The following is a 20,104-nucleotide window of genomic DNA, read 5'->3' as shown; positions in this document are numbered from 1 at the left end:
ACCTCAAAAAAAACCCAAATAAACCAAACCCCAAGCAAAAGTACATGCCTTCACTATGGTAATTTTCCCTTTTCCAGTAAGTATAAGGACACTGTATAACATCACACAAAAGAAAGCTGGATTTTCACTCTGGCCTGAGAAACAATGTGAGTGACAAGAGATCCTGTCACACCACATACGACACTGGATACTGAAATGGTGTTAAAAATAGCTCCTCATTGTGCTCCTTGGCTGCTCTCCGTACAGTTCCGCCCCAGCTCGGCAGTCTGAAAGCTTATGCTTTATTGCTGTTCTTTTAGAGATGAGACTGACAAGCCCCTGGAGTGCATTAATACAGGTGACAGCCACATTCACCAGACCCCTGAGCGAGAGGATGGAGAATGAACCACAAAAATGGCTGCAAAGCTCACGGGGCCCAGGCTGACATCCTGAAGACTAAAACTTTGTATAAACTTCCAGTGTGGCTTCTGGCCTGCAGGAATGCCTGCTGACTGTGATCCTGTCATGTAATGTCCATCCTGACCTGAAAGGATCTCCCATTCCCATGACCTCTGGTTATTGATTCCTTTGCTGAGGTAGCCAACAAAATAATATTCATTGCTGCCTGTTGCAGCAGTGTCACTGCCAAGTGACACACTGCTTGGGGGTTCCTCTGTGGGGTTTGTCTTTGTGTAAGTCCATGGTGAGGTCACTTTCTTCTGCAGCAGATGACAGGACAGCAGAAGCTTCTTTGATCTCTGGTTTCCATGAGCTTTGTAAAAGTTCTCAGATACTGCAGCAGTGAACACAGTCTAAAACACAGACCAACTACAGACACGTGTGCCCTCAGGACATGGGATGATCCTTTCAGACAAGTCACAGCCAGTCCTCTGGTGATCTCTTTTTGCTCAGCAGATACCTGGACTAGACTTGAGGTCCACAGCACAGGACACTGCCTGGGGTGTCAGGATATTCCCTTTACAGAGCACCTGAGTTCAGTTTATAGTAAGCCTGGAAATGTGAATCCCTTTGCACTGATACACAGCAGAAAGGAATCTGAAAAAACAACCTGAATCATTTACAATCAGGGTAATAATATCCCACTACTCCACTGATAACACTTGAGATACAAACCAACAGCAACAAAACTGCTAGCCAGAAGTTCCAGAGGGTAATTTAAAACTACCTTGTTGATCTTGTGAGCACATATTCAACACAGAGAAAAGCACACCAAAGCAACTGTAATGTATAAAATAGTTTATTACTATAATAAATAAAATTAAACTTTTTTTTTTACAAATATTATTTGTGCTTGTTTAAAAATGTTGACTAGGGATATCATTAATGGAGGTGGCTGCATTTGTATCTAAAACATTCCCAGACAGTGCATATACATACATACATACACACACTGTCTATCTACTGGCAGCTGCTTTGCTGACCACAAAAATAGTATCTACTCATTCTCTGTTTCTAGTCATGCTTCATTGAACAAAGTGACAAATGCAAAGAAAAAGAACTCAGAGTATTCGGTGGATTTCTGAAAGGATAAAAATGAGTGAAGTACATTGAAAAGCGCCAAAGCAACTGCATTAACTGCATATCAATCAAGTGTCCATGCAGTAGTGGCTAAATATTGAAACGCAGACAGGTCTCCAACAGATGTACAAATATTGATTGTATGTAGGTACAATAATATAACACATTCATTAGAAAACTCGGTATTTCTTTATATAGCAGTTCATCCTGATACAAGATTATTGAACTTCTTTCATCTACAGCTAAAATGATTCTTTTTCTATGTTAGTGGTCACAGATTTAGTGGGAAGAAGAAAAAAACCCATGAGCCTTTCAGAACAGTTAGTGAAAACCCTGAACTGTTTTGCTAATATTAGGCATTGGATCCAGTTACAGAGATGTTCTGGGATTACACATCAAATATGTTTACACAACACTCAACAATCAGCTTGAAACAAATTACAGTTGCAGGTAATTCACATTAGCTTTGTCGATCTGTAAAAAAAAAGTCTCTGAAACAAGCACTTTTGCAATATGATGGGCTGGCTCCCTGATATACAAAAGTACTTAGACAATAGTTATGTCTCTTTGTTTTATGAGGGGAGAGGGCAATTGGAATAATTCATTATCCTAATAAGAAGGCAATAAGTGGAGAAAGAAATGTGATTACCAGCAAGTGATTTCCATTAGATTTAGAAAGCTAATCAAAGTGCTTCATCTTTAGGCAACACTGTAAATACTACAGAACATTAAGAAGGAAGAAGAATGGAATCACATTTTGAATTGTATCACTTATGAAAGGGTCTTAAGGCTAAATGCTGGATATATCTTATTGCAAAAAAAGCTTTATTTTTATTTAATTGAATCAATGCTTCCCACAACAATGTGGTCAAAATGATGTCAGATTGGAGGATACAGTATCCTACTGTGCCTCACCTCAAATTTCTGGAGCTTCCCCTGCATGGGACTCACTCTAAAAGGTTTGTCTTGATGTATCATAAGTGTCGCTAAAACACAGACTTTGTTATTGCCAATACACACACAGGAGACTATGTGGAAATGAAAAATTCAGAAGATGCTTTTACCACCTAACACCAGGACAAGAAAGCAGAGGTGCAGCAACCATGTGTTATGCTGCCCATGAAGAGAAGGATAGGCTCAGCACCTTTGAGACAACCCCTGGTACCAGAAAAAAATAAAGCCATCTATTCCACCATCTCTCTTGCAGAAAAAGCCATGAGAAACACTACCAGGGCAGCTTGGCTTCAGATACTGTGAGCAACAAACACCAGCTTATGAGTCTTATCCCCACCGACTAGGATACAGCATCTTTCCACTTTCACATGGATTTCTCTTTCCTGACTATCGTGACCCTCACCAGATCTTCTTGCAGTCACACTATTTACCAGACTCACAGTATGAAGTTGAGGCCAGCTAGAAAAATCCAAAATCATGGCCTTATACGTTCAACAGATAACAAACAAGACACTAACAGGACACTCAGTGGATGTCTACTGGGAAGATTTAAGCTCCCTTCTTGGACTGGAATCAATGAGGAATGTGCTTTTACTTAACAGAAATGCAATCCATAGACTTACCTATACATAGATATTATATATATATGTGTGTGTATGTACACGCATCTGCACAAGTGTAATCATACACGTTGTTTATATAGTAAAGACAAATTATGTAGTAATTTTTTTTCACAGATTGGTTAAGAGTGATTGAAAATATATCACCAGATAGTCACAGTAAGTATCTTGTTCAGTTCATTAAAGGGAAGTACTGTAGAAACAGAACATCTCCTTCGAAGCTGTTAAACAGGGTGTTCGCTGGGATTCAGAGCAGAACTGTGGAAGAGATTTAAAGGAAGAATGGTGTTTTCAAAAGTATACTTGTAAAACCAGACAGAAGTAAATGTATCTGAACAAGGCAGGGGTGAGGGCTGGGGTTTGCTTTTTTTAATCCTTTTTTATGTGCTGCATATTTGTATTCTTTCTAACAATTTAAGCATGGACTTTCAGAAGTTCCCATTTGACCAAATCATAATACAGCTCCTTCTCTCAACTACCTTGACTGAAATTTAATTACACCATATAACCAAAATGGAACACATCATCTCTTTTAGAATGATGCAGGTCATTTAGCAGGTTGTTAAATGGCAGAAGCACTATGCCAGAACACAAACTCAGGTGTTGGGTTTTGTTTGGTTTTTTTCTTTATATTATGTACAAGCATTTGCTTGTGAAGGGGCAGAGTCTTATTTTCAGAGATGCTTCATTTCTAAGCTGGAAAATAATTTAAGCAAAAAGGCGTAACCAACATGTAGAGAGGAACAAGAGAAAAAGGAAAAGCTGACAAATAAAATCAAAGAACAAGTAACATTTATGGTGGGTCCACATGCCATCCAGCCATAGGCATCTGTCTAAGTGTAAGGCTCAGGGGAGAAAGACAGATTTTTAACACAGGGGCTTTCAGCCACTCCTTAAAGGAAAAGTGCTGCATCAGCAGAGCCTGGGCACCACAGCACAGGTCCAGATTAGTCCAGGGTTCAAAGGAGTGGGCATGGATTTGTTCATTTTTTAACCACTCAGTAGTCCAGGGAATCCAAACACCAAAGCTCATCCCTAGGTGGTATTTTTTTTCAAATTCTCTTACAACAAATACAGGTTGCTGAGGGATGATGCACTCTCCTACGACCAGTTTTAGTGCCTGACAGTTCATAAAAATGGGCCTCGCCTCAGTTACAGCTGTACAGGTCTGAGTGACACTGACTGCTGTCAGGGCTCATCTGGAGCACCACCCTGAAGGTGTCATTTTAAGGAGCAGAGTTTCTCTGCCATTTCATGACTGTAACAAAATTAAATTTGGCCATAATCTTAAATTTTAAGTGGAATTCAGCAGTGTGTTACAATCTTTGAAGGCTTTACAAATAATAAATGCCTTTATAGGCCATTGTAAGAGCCTGAAAAAAAGCCTTAGAAAAGGACTGGGTGCTGCACACCAGCAGGGTGGGAAGGAGTTCGGTATCATTCTGAGCATCAGGCTACACAAGGAGCATCCCCAGAAAATGGGGACTTGTCTGCCTTTGTTCACAGGCCTGGGTTATTATTACAATTAGGGGGCTTCTAGGGCTGGTCCTGCTGGGATTCCAGGCTGGGCAACCAGCAACAACAGAGTAACCTTTAACATATCCCTGAGGGCACACAAAAATATCACTGAGAAACATCAGTATCAGCAACAAAGGGACAGGTAACCTGCAACTGCACATTTAATCGTAGGTCTGCACTGCAATTCTGGAGACACTAGGCACATACTTGGGAGGTTGTAAACACTTCCTCCCTTGTCCCCCTGGGCTCATAAGATCATGTCCATGCTTATTCAACTGCAGGTAAATGAGTGACACTTTCACAAAGGACTTGATAAGACTTTCAGCCTTTCAAAAATTTTATGAAGGAAAGTGTTGTGAACATCATGCTGGTGAGGAATTTGCCTGGATCAGAAAACTGACTCCAAGGTAGTCTCAAAAAACTTGCTGGAACTTTTGGAAATCAATTACAAATCCTTGTGTATCAGTACACCTCGGGTTTACTTTGGTGGTAGTTACTGTCTAAGAAGACTAGAAAGAAAAAAAATCATGACAGAGTTTCTCACAGGAACTGTGGATGGATGGGTTTCTGTGGCAGCCATGTTGTTGCAGGTAACTGCTGCCACTTACAGTGATTAAAGCACCAAACACAAACAGCATGGCTTTGGTCAGAGAGAGCCTTCCTCAGCACTGCAGGTCTGCAGTGAGCAACTAGAAAAGACAACAGGTACCACTGGAAAAACCTAAACATGGAACCAGAAATAAGTTAAGGAAGTGGCTTCTTGTTTTCAGACTAATCCACCTCCCTGCTTGCCTTTTCTTGTGGGAGGGAAGAAGGTGACCTACATATTTGAACCTGAGAGTTGCTTCTCAGGAGTATTTCAATCCTTGGCTATGAATTCGCCTCCCTCTGGGCACCTCCATACCAAACCAAGGAGTAAGACAATGAAAGCCAATCCTAAACCACCTGCCTCTGGACTTGGAAATGGTGGTGCTGGGCTTGGAATATTGTTATCTTAGAGAGCAAGGGCAGTTACTGCAGGAACAGATACAAACGAACACACTGCTGGCAGGACCTGAGCTGGGAGCTTTGCACAGGCACGGCCTCACCACTGTGTCACTCATCAGGGCACCTCCCACCTCCCTGGGGATGTCTGACACAGTTCTGCATTGCACTGTGCGAGCATCAGGCCAGCAGAAATCCTTAATACTGCTCACGTTCTTTGCCTCTTCTGTACTAAACATGAACAAAAATCTTCCCCCAGAAAATGCTGTATTCCTTTGTAAATGACTCAGTACCAAGGAAAAAGAATGAGACTTAACACATACAGTGTTAAGACCTATTGCCATTAAAAATGAAAACCCCTTGGAGTGTGTGCCATACTTCTGAGCTCTAAGCTACTGTTAAGCAGTGAATATACCAGATCAGTGGAGTGAATAAATTGTGAATATACACCTATATCCCAAGGTGAGAACCCAAGTCTGTGCTACCCTATATGAATAATGAAGAGTAGTTTTGGTAAAGTGCTTCAATCTTCCTCTGAAAAAAGTTATGAAAATATAAGTTTTGGAAACATCTCCTTCTTTAAGAAGCAGATCTCTTTGTTTCCTTGCTACAATAGCACTTGCATACAGTAAGCACTGTATTTCTACCTCTACTATCCATTTGCTTCCAAGCTAGATTAGATCAGGAACAATACATCTGGATGTAGAGGAAAATGCCACAATCTAAAATTGTTAAAAATTCTGTGAAAGCCTTTGGCTACAATGAACTTTATCAAAACAGAAACTTCTGAATAATAATTTAACAAGAATTAAAAGAGCAGATTCATAGCAGAACAGGAGATAAATGCCACAGTATATTTTCATTGGGAAGCAAATCTGCAGGACCTGTTAGCGATGTTCCAAATATGTTGTGCCATGGGCTGCTCTCAGATACACTGCACACCCCAACCTCTGGCCTCCAGCAGCTGGAGTTGAAAGCAAAAGTATCAAATGTTGAAAGGCATCTGAGACAGAAGTCAAGTTTTTGAAAAAACATTAAAAGTTTTGAAAAAACATGTCCTTGATTCAGTGAATGACAGTGTGGAAGGTCCCACTTATTAACAGATCTGGAATACTGTGGCTATTTTTGAAGATGTTGCTAAATGTAATTGTTTTAGCAATATGTCAGTTTGAAATTAAAAAGTACAATTTTTTTCATCTTGTTAGCCCTTCGTTGACTGCCCAAAAGAAACTTCAGCACACAATGAAATACATGTCTCCTACTGCTTCTTGCATTATTACAGATACATGAAAATATACTGTGACATCCAACATGCTGTAGAGATGACTGAGACAGTGACAGCAGCAACAAAACAAAAAAAACAAACAACCCACCAAACACTGAAAATATAAGCACCCTGGCAAGTGCTTATTCATATAGGCATAACCCAAGCTAGGGACATAAGGCATGCTCCAAAAACCTCAGAGGTCACCTGGGGCTCACAGGGACGGCTGCTGCTGTCAGAATTCTTATTCCAACATCCCGGGGGCGGGGGGGGGGGGGTGGGGGAGGAATGAGGACAAAGGGAGAAAAGAAAAATTTTAGAAACTGTACCCTTGCTGTCAAAAAGGCTTCAAAGTCAGCTGCCATCTTGACATGAGGTTGCAATTTCTGTTACCATACCTTTTTAGACAGAGGGAACATGCTTAGTGAACGGGTCCCTCACTCGTTTTCAAGAAAGATTAAATGTAAAGTGTTAGGGGGCTGTTTCTTTGTTGGTTGGTTTGTTTGTTTTTAAAAAGAAACACCTCAGCTAGCTCCAAACACGTCTTTTTCTGATTCTGGAGACTGGGGCCTTGATATTTCAAACAACTCCTGTGGAGACTGGGAGCTTCTTCTTGAGGTTAATATCCTAAGTATCTCAGCAAGCTGATTTTCTATATTGGTCATTTTTGTGTTTAAAGCCTTGATGTCCTCTTTCAACTCATGTTTCACTTCCAGCATGGTGGCCTGAAGAGTCTGTTCTGGGATGGGATAAAAGGAATGCTTGACCTCGGTGAGGACCGGGCTGTGGTCCTGCGGGCTTCTCGTCTCCCCCGCATTATCCAAGCGCAAGTCACTTTTTGTAATGCCACTGTCACAAGAGTCTGTCTTCTTCAGGGTAGCTTCTCCCGAAGCTTTAGTTCTCTCAGGTAAAGTCTCCATGGACTCTGCTTTAGAGACCTTGTTCCAGTCTTCACCTTTCCCACAGGCTTCCTTGAACTTGGCCCAGCCTTTCCGCCGGGGGTAATCCCCCGCTGCCTTGCACGCTGCGTGGTCCGATGGCGGGGCCTGCAGCTTGGCCTGGTCGGAGGCCCCGGAGGTGGAGGCGGGCTGGTACGACACGGGGGTCGCCGGGCTCTCCCGAACGGTCACAACGCTGGCCTTGACCACTGCGCGAGCACAGGATTGCTCCCCGACAGCACTGCCCTTTTCCACATCCAGGTCATCCGGATCTCGGCCCCTCTCTGCCGCAAGCCGCGCTTCCTTCTGCTGCCGGAACCTCTGGAACAGCCGCCGCACTGGGTGGTCTGGGGGTAAGATCAGAGGTGCTTCGTTCTTCCTCTTCATTCTCTCCTCTTCTTCCCGCTTGACGTCGCTGATTTTCCGGAACACGATCTACAGGGGGAAAGAGATTTCACTCTGTGATTAACAGCACATTTGTTAAGGGGGGAAAGTTGGAGAAAGAATTATTTGAAAAGATCTATTTTAACTGAGAAGTGCACAACCTCTGCACATTTATAGCAACGTTTTCGAATTCTTATGTTGTGTGGAACATGGCTTATTTCATTATTTAAGAGCAGACACCATCTGTCTTATAACACCAGAAAGAAAAAAAAAACAGAAGAAAAATACTTCTCCAGCTCTGACAGGTCAGCAAGGCAGTGCCATTGTACATGTAATGATCCCAGGAAGACACTTGTTCTATTTTGTGTTAAAAGTGACTTCTTGTATTTGTTTTCCTGACTCTGTGGTTTAGCACCAAGTTTCTAATGTTTCAGAGCCATTCCTATCAGTCTCAGAGCTCACTCACTGCAAGGGATCTGATATTATTTTAGTGCAGCTTGGCCACTCGTGGTGCCAGTACAGCAGAGACTACTCTGGACTCGTTGACAGCAGTTTGGAAAGTGCTTCTTCCCCTCCCTTCCTCCCACATATTCTTCTAGAAGCAACGTGCAGTTTAAGGATGCAAAGGCTGAGTCACTCCCAAAGCCAGGGGCACAAGGACGATGGGAGGTGGGCTTGGCAAGACATGGGGAAGCTGCTCATGGCTTGATTACCTCAGAAGCTTGTAGAGCTGTGTGTCTTGGTTTATCTCTTTATTTCTATGCAAAAGAGAACATCTTTGCACAAAGAAATATTAATTTTCCATCTACCCTCCTAATTATATCTTCCTGAGCCTCTAGGCTAAGTGATCTCTAGGAGCAGTCTGAGGATCCCACAGTACTGATAAAAACCTCAGTGTCCCAACCTGTAGCCAGGCAATGTTTCTTCCTTGTATGTGATGGAAACACATTCTCTTCAAAAAATCTGTGTATTTTACATTAGCATTGGTACTTCCCAAGCAAACCCAAAAATTCCAGTCTGGCACCAAAGGAGAACCAGTAAGTAGTCTTGTTTGAAAATGACAGGTTCCCAAAGCCGAAGTTTGCAATACAGAGGGTAAAAGATGCAGCCCCCAGTTTCTACTGAACACTGATACCTAATCCCTTTAGCTGCTTTTGGGAAAATCCACTCAAAGACCTTACACTTCAATGCAAATATAACTTTCAGTTTCAAATCATTATTAGGAAATGTGTAAATAAACCCATCCCTCTGTTGCAGACAAATTTAAACTAAAGTTAATAAGCACTTCTTCACTGGCACACCCAAAATGAATGTTTCTCCAGACTCCAGTGCTTCTTGACAGTTTTGTCATTGTGGAGCAGGGAAAAAATACATCTTAACAGCGTGTCTTTGGAAGGAAGAAGTTGTCAGACTTGGCAGCATTTCCTAAATACAAAAGAATAAAATTAGCAGGAAGGATATTTTATTTCCAAGCTGCAATTAGGAAACTAAATATGAGATAAGAATAAGAAAACAGGGTACTTGACAGTCCTTTTTTTCTTCCCTCCAGGAAACTCACTCTGCAGTGAGCTCAGTAGAAAGTGGACAAAGCAGTGTAATCCTTAGAAGTGAAAGAACAGCACTCACAGGGAAGGGAATGCAGTGCAATCCTGCAGGCTAATGGCTTCCCACACACTGGCAGTTTCCCACTTTACCTGAGGGATGAGTATCAGCCCAGCGTTGGGGCAACTGGCCTGCTCACTCTGCTGGAGCTGAGTGATGCCAAGCAGGGTCTCAGGGGGTCACTCCAGCAGCATCCTGAGGCTGGCTCTGGGGGCACAAAGCCCTAGCAAACCGAGGCAGCTACAAGCCAGGTCAAATTGTCCCTGCAAAATGTTGTGCCCCAAGCCTTCTCTCTCTTGAAGTTTACATGTTTGTATGTGGACATCCACATCTGTGCCAGATGCAGCTAACAGGGCTCACTTTGTACATGAGCATGTTGTCTTGGTCTGACTCATGGATCAGGACTTCCCTTAAATGCTCAGAAGGGATGTATGACTGGCTGGTGCAGCGGTCACCCTCTCAGGGGTCATCAGGGAAGGCTTTTCAGACCCAGAGGCCGGGATACTTCATAGAGTCCATGTCTGGGCCAACCCCTGCTCCACACAGCCCACTCAGCACTTGTCTGGAAAGCAATGGAGAACCTGTCACTATTTAATGACTGTTTTTTACAACATAAAAGGGTAAGTTATGTGACAGAAGCTGCCTCTGCTACAGCACCATGCAGGAGAGAGAAATGAGCAAGTCTCAAGCAATCAATCCGATATTAGGAGCCTGGCCCAACCCGTATTAGCCCTAGCCATTGCACCTCAGGCAGCTGGTAGCATGAATCCCGTACTGGAGGACACAATAAATCTACCAGCAAATGCAGAAAGGTGAGCGCTGATGGACAAGCTGCTGGCAGCCCTTATCCACCCACAGCCTCCACTGCTCTCCATGCCACTGCCAAGGTGAGCCCTCCCTGTGGATGCCAGGCACATGTGGCCATGGAGGAGCTGCCATCAGCCTTCCCACTGTGTGGGATCAGCCTGAGGGCCCTGAACACACCCTCACTGCTTTGCCTTCGGGAGATCCGACTGCAGCAGGAACAGGAATGTATGTGGAGGGAGCTGTACATCAATACTGCCTTTGCCATGGACAACTGCTACCATGCTAACAAGACCCCTAATTTCCATCTTCCACGAGGCCTTACACCAGCTCCGAGGGAAGTACCCCACGGCAGCAGCCACTGCACGAACGCAGAAATGCAACCCTCGGGTCCCCCACGCTGCTTGACATCTTCTGCAAATACGCATTTACGCAACAAGCTGTGCCCATGCAGTGCAAGTCAAACCTACGCACGTTTGCCAGGGGACATCGCCTCCAACTCTTGGGCTGGCTCCTTTTAACTAACTCCTGAGACATTGGAGAAACAGCTGTCAGAGAGCAACTCCTCTTTGGGAAGCTCAGGCAAGGCTGTCACTTGTCTCCTTTTTTGCAAGTTCCCCAATGCCATATTTTCTCCAGACAGCTCCATATTTATGTATTAAGCAAAAATGTTACAGCTATGCAAACTTCAGCAGTAATTGAAAATACTTTCATTAACTCCGTTTTGGATTTTTTCTGCCTTTTTTAAAGATTAAATGCAAGTCCTTATAAATAAAAATACAAATAACTTTAAAATGGACTCTTTTCTTACAAATGCTGAGGAAAACACAGTTTTTAAGTGGTTAAACATCTGCAGCAGCAGCCAAGTTATTCAGAAAATCTGGTTGTTATGCCAATGGATGTACACCTGCTCCCACAAGCAGTAAGAAGGAAAAGAAGATAGATTTCATTTGTTGTAAGGAAGAGAAGTCTGGACCTACACAGATACTTTTGTGTGGAATTTTCATGTGGCTACAAATATGGACCTTACTCAAAGTTAAAACCCAAAATATTGCGGCAAAGAGCCCAAGACAGGACTTTTGGAACAGTCCTTCTTTATCGCTTTCTCCAAGCACTCACGTCTGTCTGGTAAGAGACAGTCCTTTGTACCTTCAAAATCTCCTAGCCTGTGTATCATACACTGCTTAAACACAGGGGACTTCACAAATTATGCAGTTCTCCACAACATCACACTCTTCAAGACCTAAGCACACAGAAAAAAGCCTAGTGGGAGCATTTTAACAGTGTGTCAAGACCAAAAGATGGACAAAGAACCTGAATTGAGATGAAATAACATGAAATTTAAACACCAGGCCTAAAGCTGCATGTTTCACACATCCCATCTCAAATCTCATCTCATAATTCTGTTTGTATTAAAAAGGTGCTGAATCTTGTGCCTCAACAGGGAAGCTGCCCAAGCTGCCAGAAATTGGATTATTGTGCAGGTATCAGCCTAGATTTGCCAAAAACTTGGAAAATAGCCCTGTTAGGCACAGATCCTTGCAATTGTACAAACATTTAACCAAGCCATGCAGTTACAATGACTCGATAACCATTTTATTTTTTGGAAAATGTAGTCAGAGACAAATGGAGAAATGTGCTGATATGTCCTGGTGCACTCCTGCTCCCCTATGTCCCCACAGCAGCACTCTCTCTGTGACCACATTCTTGCCTGTGCATGAGTCCTGTCCAAGAAAGGAGGACAGGGTTACACCAAGCATTTGTCCCTTTCCTTGGTATTACCTAGTTGTGAAGTCTTAAATGATTCTGGGTAAAGAGTCTGCCTCTTTTGAATCATCATAGAATTTTCAAGCTGTATTTCTAGAATCAATGTTTTTGTAGATTAAGGTCAAAGTATTAAAAAAATGACGTGGACATAAATGAATACTTGGTTGTCAAATGTGGAGTGCCCAGCAACTGTTACAAGGACCTTACTGTGCTCTGCACTGAAACCCAAGCATCAACTAAATAACAGAGCATGGACTTTATTTGTGAATGTGACTTTCATAATTTGTTTCTGGTAAGACCAGAAGAACAGATGGCAATGTGACCCCCAGCATAAGGCAGCCATAGGATTGCTCTGAAGGGGCATGCATTCCCTGGGAGGAATCTTGTTGCCACTAGATTGCATCTTTTAGAAAAACACCCAGTTTGATGGCAATGAAGAATCCATCATCACATCTTGATGAAAGATTGCTTCAATTTTTGATTCAAGGCTAAGTTTTATGGAACAACAGAACCATAGAATGGTTTGGAAGGGACCCTAAAGATCATCTAGTTCCAACCCCTCTGCCATGGGCAGGGACACCTTCCACTGGACCAGCTTGCTCAGAGCTCCATCCAATCTGGCCTTGAATGCTTCCAGGAATGGGGCATCCACAACTTGTTTGGGCAACCTGTTCCAGTGCCTCAGCACCCTCAGAGTAAAGAATTTCTTCCCAATATCTAATCTACACTTACTCTCTTTCAGTTTGAAGCCATTCCCCCTTGTCCTGTCACTGCATGCTCTTGTAAAAAGTCCCTCTCTATCATTCTTTTAGGACCCCTTCAGGTACTGGAAGGCTGAAGGTCACCTGGAAGCCTTCTCCAGGCTGAACAATCCCAGTTCTCTCAGCCTTTCCTCACAGGAGAGAGAGGTGCTCTACTATGTTGTCCACTGTCTGCAGTTGTTCTTGCAATGAACAGCCCACTGCTGGTTGTTCACAAACCCCACCAGAATGGTGCTGCCTGCCAAGAGATGGCAAGTCACATTCTTTGCCTCTCCTCACACTGCCAGGAAGGTAATCAACAGCAGGGCAAGGCAGGAATGATGTACTGGCAACCAGATTTTGGTCTTGTGTGCCAACACTGCATGAGACAGACTTAAAGATCACAGGATGCTGCATTTAGACAAATTGTGAATATATTGAAAAGCTTACCCTGACAAATGCTGAAAGAGACCTGCCTGCACCTGAAGTAGAAAGGATCTTTTGGTCTTGTGCAAAAACATCCAAGGTTTTTTTCAACTCTGATTTGTAAGGACTGATCCAAGACCACAGGAATAGATAGAAAAATGGATTCCATCATGTTTTGAATCAGACTGTCATCATAGAGTTACAATTATGAGGCTCCTAGCCACAAAGCTGCTGCTATTATTAGCTCTGCAAGCTTCCCTTCTTTCCACCTCTATAGCATGCACAAATACTGCAAGATTTGGCAGGCCTTCCTCAGCATAACAGCAAGTAGCGTGGCATTTTTCTCTGGTGCTTAATAATTCTCTTTCACAGATACAGAAACATTCCCAGAGTCTAGAAGTACCAGATATCATAAACAATTAAAAGCTTAAAATTACTTCATACAGTGCTCACAGAAAATGAACTTAAGTGTGAGGAAAACAATTGTGAAAAGGCATTCATTATTACACAGTCCATCTAGGATCTGCCAAGAACTGATGAAAATATCTTCAGGCTGATGTTAGTCCGATGAAAATTGGATCCAATCTTTCTTCCTTTTTTATTTAATTTTTTTTTTGAGAAGCAAAAGGGGGGGTGGGGAATGGAAAGAGACAGAAGGCTTGACAATGAAAATGCTTTTGACACTGATGCTAAAGAAACCAAAGCTGCATGTGATCGACGTAGAGTGTGATGATGAAGAATCTCTATAGCAGTGTATTAGCAGGTGTGAGGGAAAAAGGAGCCTGTGTCTTTTGCAATTATGTGGGATGGCTTGTCAGAAAGGAGGGAATCACTGGTCCTACCTTCCCATGAAATACAGGATCAAGAGAATATGCAATAATGTTGCAGATGTCATTAAGTTCTCTCTAGTTTTACTGTCTGTAACAGCAGAATTTAGTTTCTGCTTCTGAAGAGGAATGAGAGTCTCTCCAGTTAAGGCCACATCCCTTCTGGACACTCCCAAATATTTCTAGTTTTGATTAATTATCTGAAAATTCAAAGCAAACTAAGATTTGGACGGTCCTGGCAGTGGGGCTGTGAAGGAGTTCTGGTACCAGGAGTGCCTCAGGGATCCCTGGGAGACACAAAGCCCAACAGCCAACATGTGGAGAGGCACAGCCCTTTGTGCTGTGGAGAGCCATCACCCTGCCCTTCAGACAGAGCAGTACCCACTTACTTCCCAAAAACCAGACTTCTGTGCACTTCATTAATAGACAAGTGCTTGGAAGAGACACAGCTTCATCATTTCATGAGCATCCAGGCTATCCAGATGAATAGAGGAAACAAGGGTTTCAGTCTCTACAGAACAACATCTGGGCTAAATGTTACTGTCATGAGCACTATCAGCTTCAACAGTGCTGAAGCTCTTCTCTGTGACAGCCTGCTTTGTAGCCTAATTACAAGTTCTAGAAATACCAACTCAAATATTGGTGTTTAATCGTGTCACTATTACTTATTTACAAGCTCTGCACAACTCAAGGCTCTACTCCTCTATGTCAAACTCCTCATTCTAATTCATGTTTACAGGCTGTGCTAGTGTTGAGTGAAAAGGGAAAAGCTTTTACAAAAATACTACTGAAAATAAGTCAGAATTCTGTCTAAAGCAGTTAGTGGAAATAACAAAAAAACCTTGCCTGATCTGCAGCAGACTCCCTAGCAGGTTTTGAGGCATTAAGAGATGTCTCTTCCCCAAAACAGACTCTAAAACACTCTCAACAGTAAACTTAGACAACTGCACAACTAAAAACTAAAAACCACACTGGTTTGGATAGACACAATTACAGCACATTAGCTCATTCAGCAACCTCCTCCACTAACATAGAAAGAATGCAAGAGAAATAGGGAAAAAGAAACCATTGAAATACATATATTGCTAAAGATCTACTAGAACATCATTATTTTGAGATGAAAAGTAGCAATTACAAGTAAATACCTAATGTGCAGACAAGAGCTTCAGGGAAATTATGCCCGATCTGACTGGTGGAACATTATACCCCCTGAGAACTACTATGTCCATCAAAATGTGAAATGCTCTGTAGGAACTTCTTGTTTCTAGTAAAAGAGGAAAAAAGAATGTTTATGGGTTTTGACAGCCAAGTGTCAGCAGTTTCCAGCAGCAACTCCTATAAAATACTATTTTCATGTTTGTTTGGGGGCTTTTTTTGCAGGTTTTTTTCTTTTCTTTTTCAGCACATGGGTTGCTTTTCTAGCTGTGGGCAGACATCAGACACATTAACAGTTCATGTAGTGTCATGTTTTATTCCAGATCAACATACTACCTGCATTCTTGGGCAGAAAACACTGCCTCAAAAACTGCTTTAAGGAGAGCCCAAGGCACAGCAGGAACTTACCTCTCTGTCACCTAAATTACAACTATACAAAACGTCATATAATCTGTACAACGTGCCTTCTCAGGACTCAGAGTCTGTTTCTCCAAGCTCCCTGTGGCTTGCTGCCATTTACTGTTTCCTGGAAGAAACCAGGCAATTTGTGAGAGTCAAGGATTTGGGATTTTTTTTCCCCTCCTCTAACTCAGACACAATTTCACTTGAGATCTGAAATGGATGCAGAGGTTGTAGAGCTGAGAAAAGCAATGATGTGTTGAGGGAATAGTTAAGTTGTACAGTTTGCCTTCTGTGATTACATTTTGGACACTAGCTTGCCATTAAGATAGCTTCCTCTCAGCCAGTGTCTTTTTTTCATTCACTTGTTTTTCCTTCTGCTTTCACTTATCTGCATTCTGTCATTAGGCTTACAGTGATTGACAGGTATTTTACTTTCCAAGAGAGTAATCAAATGTATTTTCAAATGTATTCAAATTAATCAGAGCTTACCAAGAGCTTACGAGTCATTCAGCTGCCTTCGAATGCCCACTCACAAACCAATCCACACAAATACAATGCTTCGTGTTCCCAATGCACAAGGTTTGTTCAGCTCTTGAAATTATAAATTGAGAATTAAATTCAGATGAAAGTTCCCTGCATAAATTGCCAGAGATAACATGAACTCTCCTTTATGTGTCTCTCTCTGAGCTAACAGGCTTAAAGTTCAGCTATAATATTGAAGAAAAGCAAACTAACCTGCAGCCCTGCATGAAAAGAGAATAAATCTTCTACCCAAGTAGGTGGCCCAGTATGGCTGCACAGCCATGCACAGACAAGCACCCAGTGCCACTCAACTCGTCTGTCCTTTCCCTGTTCAAGAGCTTGGATAACATTATGTGAGAAGGAAACAAACTACTTATAACCGAATGAGAATCGGCAACAGAAAAATTGCATTGCTTACTATTTCCCAAAGCAGCTGTCAAACCCCTTCAGCCCTAACTAACAGCCAGGAGCTTAAAACATTGGAGGGAAGACAAGAGTTGACTGTAGTGAGGTGTTTCAGACCTTCTCATTACAAGAGCTCCTCTAAATTCGCAGTTCCTACAAACCCTCTCTGCCAGTTTCCCACGGTTCAGTTGCAGCTGGTGATGGTAAGTGATGGCCCTGTTTCCTTATCAGTTGTCAAAACTGATAGCTGTCTCCCATCTGCTAAATCCACAGGTGAGCTAATTAGAATAGCCAAGGACTGACTGATCCCTCCAAGTAACTTCACAGAGAATCGTTTAAAGCTGAATTTCTTGATTTTCTTTCAGCTGTTTTAGTTCTGTGAAAGCAGACGCTTAAGTCCCAAGGTGAATGTAGATTCAAATACAGGCAGAGGTAGGTGCTCTCTCTCTTATCAGTGTATTTCATTCACACATCTCCAAGAGTTTTACAACCATTTCTCAATTCTCCCAATATGACCAGTGCCATTATTTTTATTACTTATGTAGCAGCAATGCTTAGGGTTGTATTGGGCTTTCAGTTTATATACACACAGAGCAAAGTGTCATTATTCAATGAGGTGAAATGGCCTGTTTCATGGGAAGACATCACAGGCCCAGCACATATTGCAGTCTCATGTCAGCTGCACGAGTATTTATCAGGAGTTGAACTGTTACATGTGCAAGACATCCCTTCCTGATACAACTGGTGAGAGTTCACCCTTACAAGTTCCAGATAAGAGATCCTCAGTACAATTTGTCAAGTGATTGCAGACACACTTAACTTAAACATTCATTAATTTCTCCTGAAGAAAACACCAGCTCTAGAAGAGGAAAACCAGGATAATTCAGCAGGAGAGCATTGTTTCTTCACAAGCAGACTGAAACCCTCGTTTTAAAAACATTTTCCATCACCTACATTCAAAAAATCACAAAGTTAGATCTGATTATTGAAAACCTCTACACACCTTTTACCAGGAGCAGTAGGAACCGCAAACTCCAGACTCCCTGAGATCATCAAATGGGAATCTAAACGCTGCCTTTGACCCAGCCTTCGTTTGTATCACATCTCTCCCTCTTACACAGATATGGGCAGACACACATTCACAGTGGTTCATTCATCCCCAAACACCTTTTCAATCATAATTCAGCTGCATTTGCAACCAGTTTTGTTAAAAGATTTTGTTTAGAAAAAGCATGTGCTTGCATTTGACTCTTGGACACCACAGTCATGGTTTTGTTTACCTTTTTTTCCTGAGTAGTTGAGAGTACTCATAGACAGCAGAAGGCAAATTCCCTTTTCCCCTCTGCCAAAAGGATTTGTCACCACATTATGGGACAAAACCTCCGTTCAAGTTCCGATGTGCACAGAGACGCCAGGAGGGAAGCTCTCCCTCCCTTCCCTCCCTTGCCAGAGCTTTGTCCTGTGACCAGGTGACGGTGATGAGATGCCCGCCCACTGCAAGCAAGACACACGCCAGGATGGCTGAGGTTACCTCAGGGAAAGGTGTTCCAAGTCTCCCCTGAGCTTTCACTTCAGAAACACACACAGCAGGGCATCCTGCCTTCCACGCTACAGAGACATTCAGAGCCAGTGTTCCCTACAAGATGGGCTGAAGGAAGTTCTGCTTTTAAAAGTGAGGATTGGAACTGAGATCCCCCAGCTTCCCTCAGGCAGGTGACAGGACTGGTGCTCAGCCTGGAGACACAGGCCCTCACCAGGAGGTGGGACCCCCACATTCTGGCTCCTGCTTCAGCAAACGCCCTCACCACTGATTCAAAAGAAGAAAATTTCAGCTGGGGAGACAGTGACACCTAATCCCAGAACTCCTTCAGCAGTTTTACCATTCTCTTCATCTTCTCAAACCAGTGAGAAAAATAAACTTCCTGAACCTGAAAACTATCCCAGTTTTATTGAATAGTGCCCTCCTTCTGCTCTGCAACTCTAACCCTTCATTTCCCCGAACTAAAATGTTTCATTGTATCTTACAGACAGCTTTTCATTTAAGCTTTCTCCTCTTCTCCTATTTTTCCACTTCACTGAGACAATGCAAAACATTTAATTTCATTTCGTAGGCAGGCAGGTTTGAAGAGTTCAGCTTCAGTAGCTTAAGTGAGGCAGAGCACAGAGTGTACGCTGACGTGATTACATGCTTTTAAGTCATCAATAAAATACTGATTGTTTAACTATCGTGCTTTGCCATCTCTACCTCTTCCAGGTTCTAATGTCACACTGGGCTAAACTTAAATACCTCAAGTGACATCTCCTTGCTTCCTCCTAAGGAGCATTGTAAAATCAGTTTTCTCCTTGATCCCCTGTTCTGAGATAAGAGACAGATGTGACACAGAGCTCGCCCTTGAGCAAACTGCTTCTCTTCTACTGGCAGTAGTGGGACATGAAGCCTTAACCTCTAAGCATCACTGAAATGGGATATATTTTAGTTTCAGACTTGTACTAGTATCCAGGAGAAGCCACCACCAAAGTCATATCTCAGTGATGAGTGATTATGAGTGCACTGAAGCTTTGTAATCTCAGCTTAACTCCTCCTCACACTGCTTCACAGGCTCTTTAGTTCCCCATGTGCATTTATGCTTTATATTTACATAGCATAATCTTCTTATTTTTAAAAGAAGAGAGGCAACTTTCAAGGAGCTTGTCATTTTATGTTTTGTTACCCATTTTCTAGTCTCATCTTTCACATGAACTGATTCTTATCGCAAGTGTAGGAATGTAAAACACCATCATCCTGATCAGAAATAAAGTCTGTGAGCAGCACGCTGTACTCTCATTTTCCTGAAAAAGGGAAGAACGGCAGCCATGGAGAGGTTGGAGAAGCTGCTGGAAGTCAGGTGGGTTTCATGTTGCCACAGACCCACGGCAGGTGCTGTGACATTCTGACTTGTCACCACCACATTGCGAAGTTGTGCTTGTGGAGAGGAAGTAAAGGTTTTCCATGTCCCTCATATAACTTGGGGGACACAACCAGGGCCTCAGGCATTTGAGATACAGTTGGGAACAGTTCCCAGTGTAAAGCATACCCTAAGAGTAGACATTTCAATGGTGCTGTAAAGTTTTTCTGTTATGACAATGACTGTACTTGACTACAGTATACTAATTTGTTTACTTGCTCAGAATTAAGCAAACAAAGGTAAAAATCCCTCTCTTCATGTCTCCCTGTGAGCTCTTCTCTCCTTTCTGCTCTCTCTTATGCCTTTGTAAGGCATCTAGTCTGCAAGAA

The 20,104-nt window shown here is 42.6% G+C and overlaps 1 protein-coding gene across 1 annotated transcript in view; it reads right to left on the bottom strand.

Annotated features, from left to right (window-relative positions):
• Positions 1-1,216: 1,216 nt before the first annotated feature.
• Positions 1,217-20,104, bottom strand: part of KCNH1 (potassium voltage-gated channel subfamily H member 1) — a 177,329-nt gene continuing 158,441 nt past the window's right edge. Inside the window, exons 11-12 of the mRNA XM_039569735.1 lie at positions 7,188-8,231; positions 1,217-3,350 (exon numbers count right to left, since the gene is read on the bottom strand). Of these exons, the coding sequence (XP_039425669.1) occupies positions 7,383-8,231 (849 nt within the window). The 3' untranslated portion in view covers positions 1,217-3,350; positions 7,188-7,382. The remainder of the gene's footprint in view (positions 3,351-7,187; positions 8,232-20,104) is intronic.

This window comes from Corvus cornix, chromosome 3, assembly GCF_000738735.6.
Source record: "Corvus cornix cornix isolate S_Up_H32 chromosome 3, ASM73873v5, whole genome shotgun sequence".
Lineage (NCBI taxonomy): Eukaryota > Metazoa > Chordata > Aves > Passeriformes > Corvidae > Corvus > Corvus cornix.
Note: the sequence above shows the minus strand (reverse complement) of the source record. Positions and strands in the feature narration are given on the sequence as shown.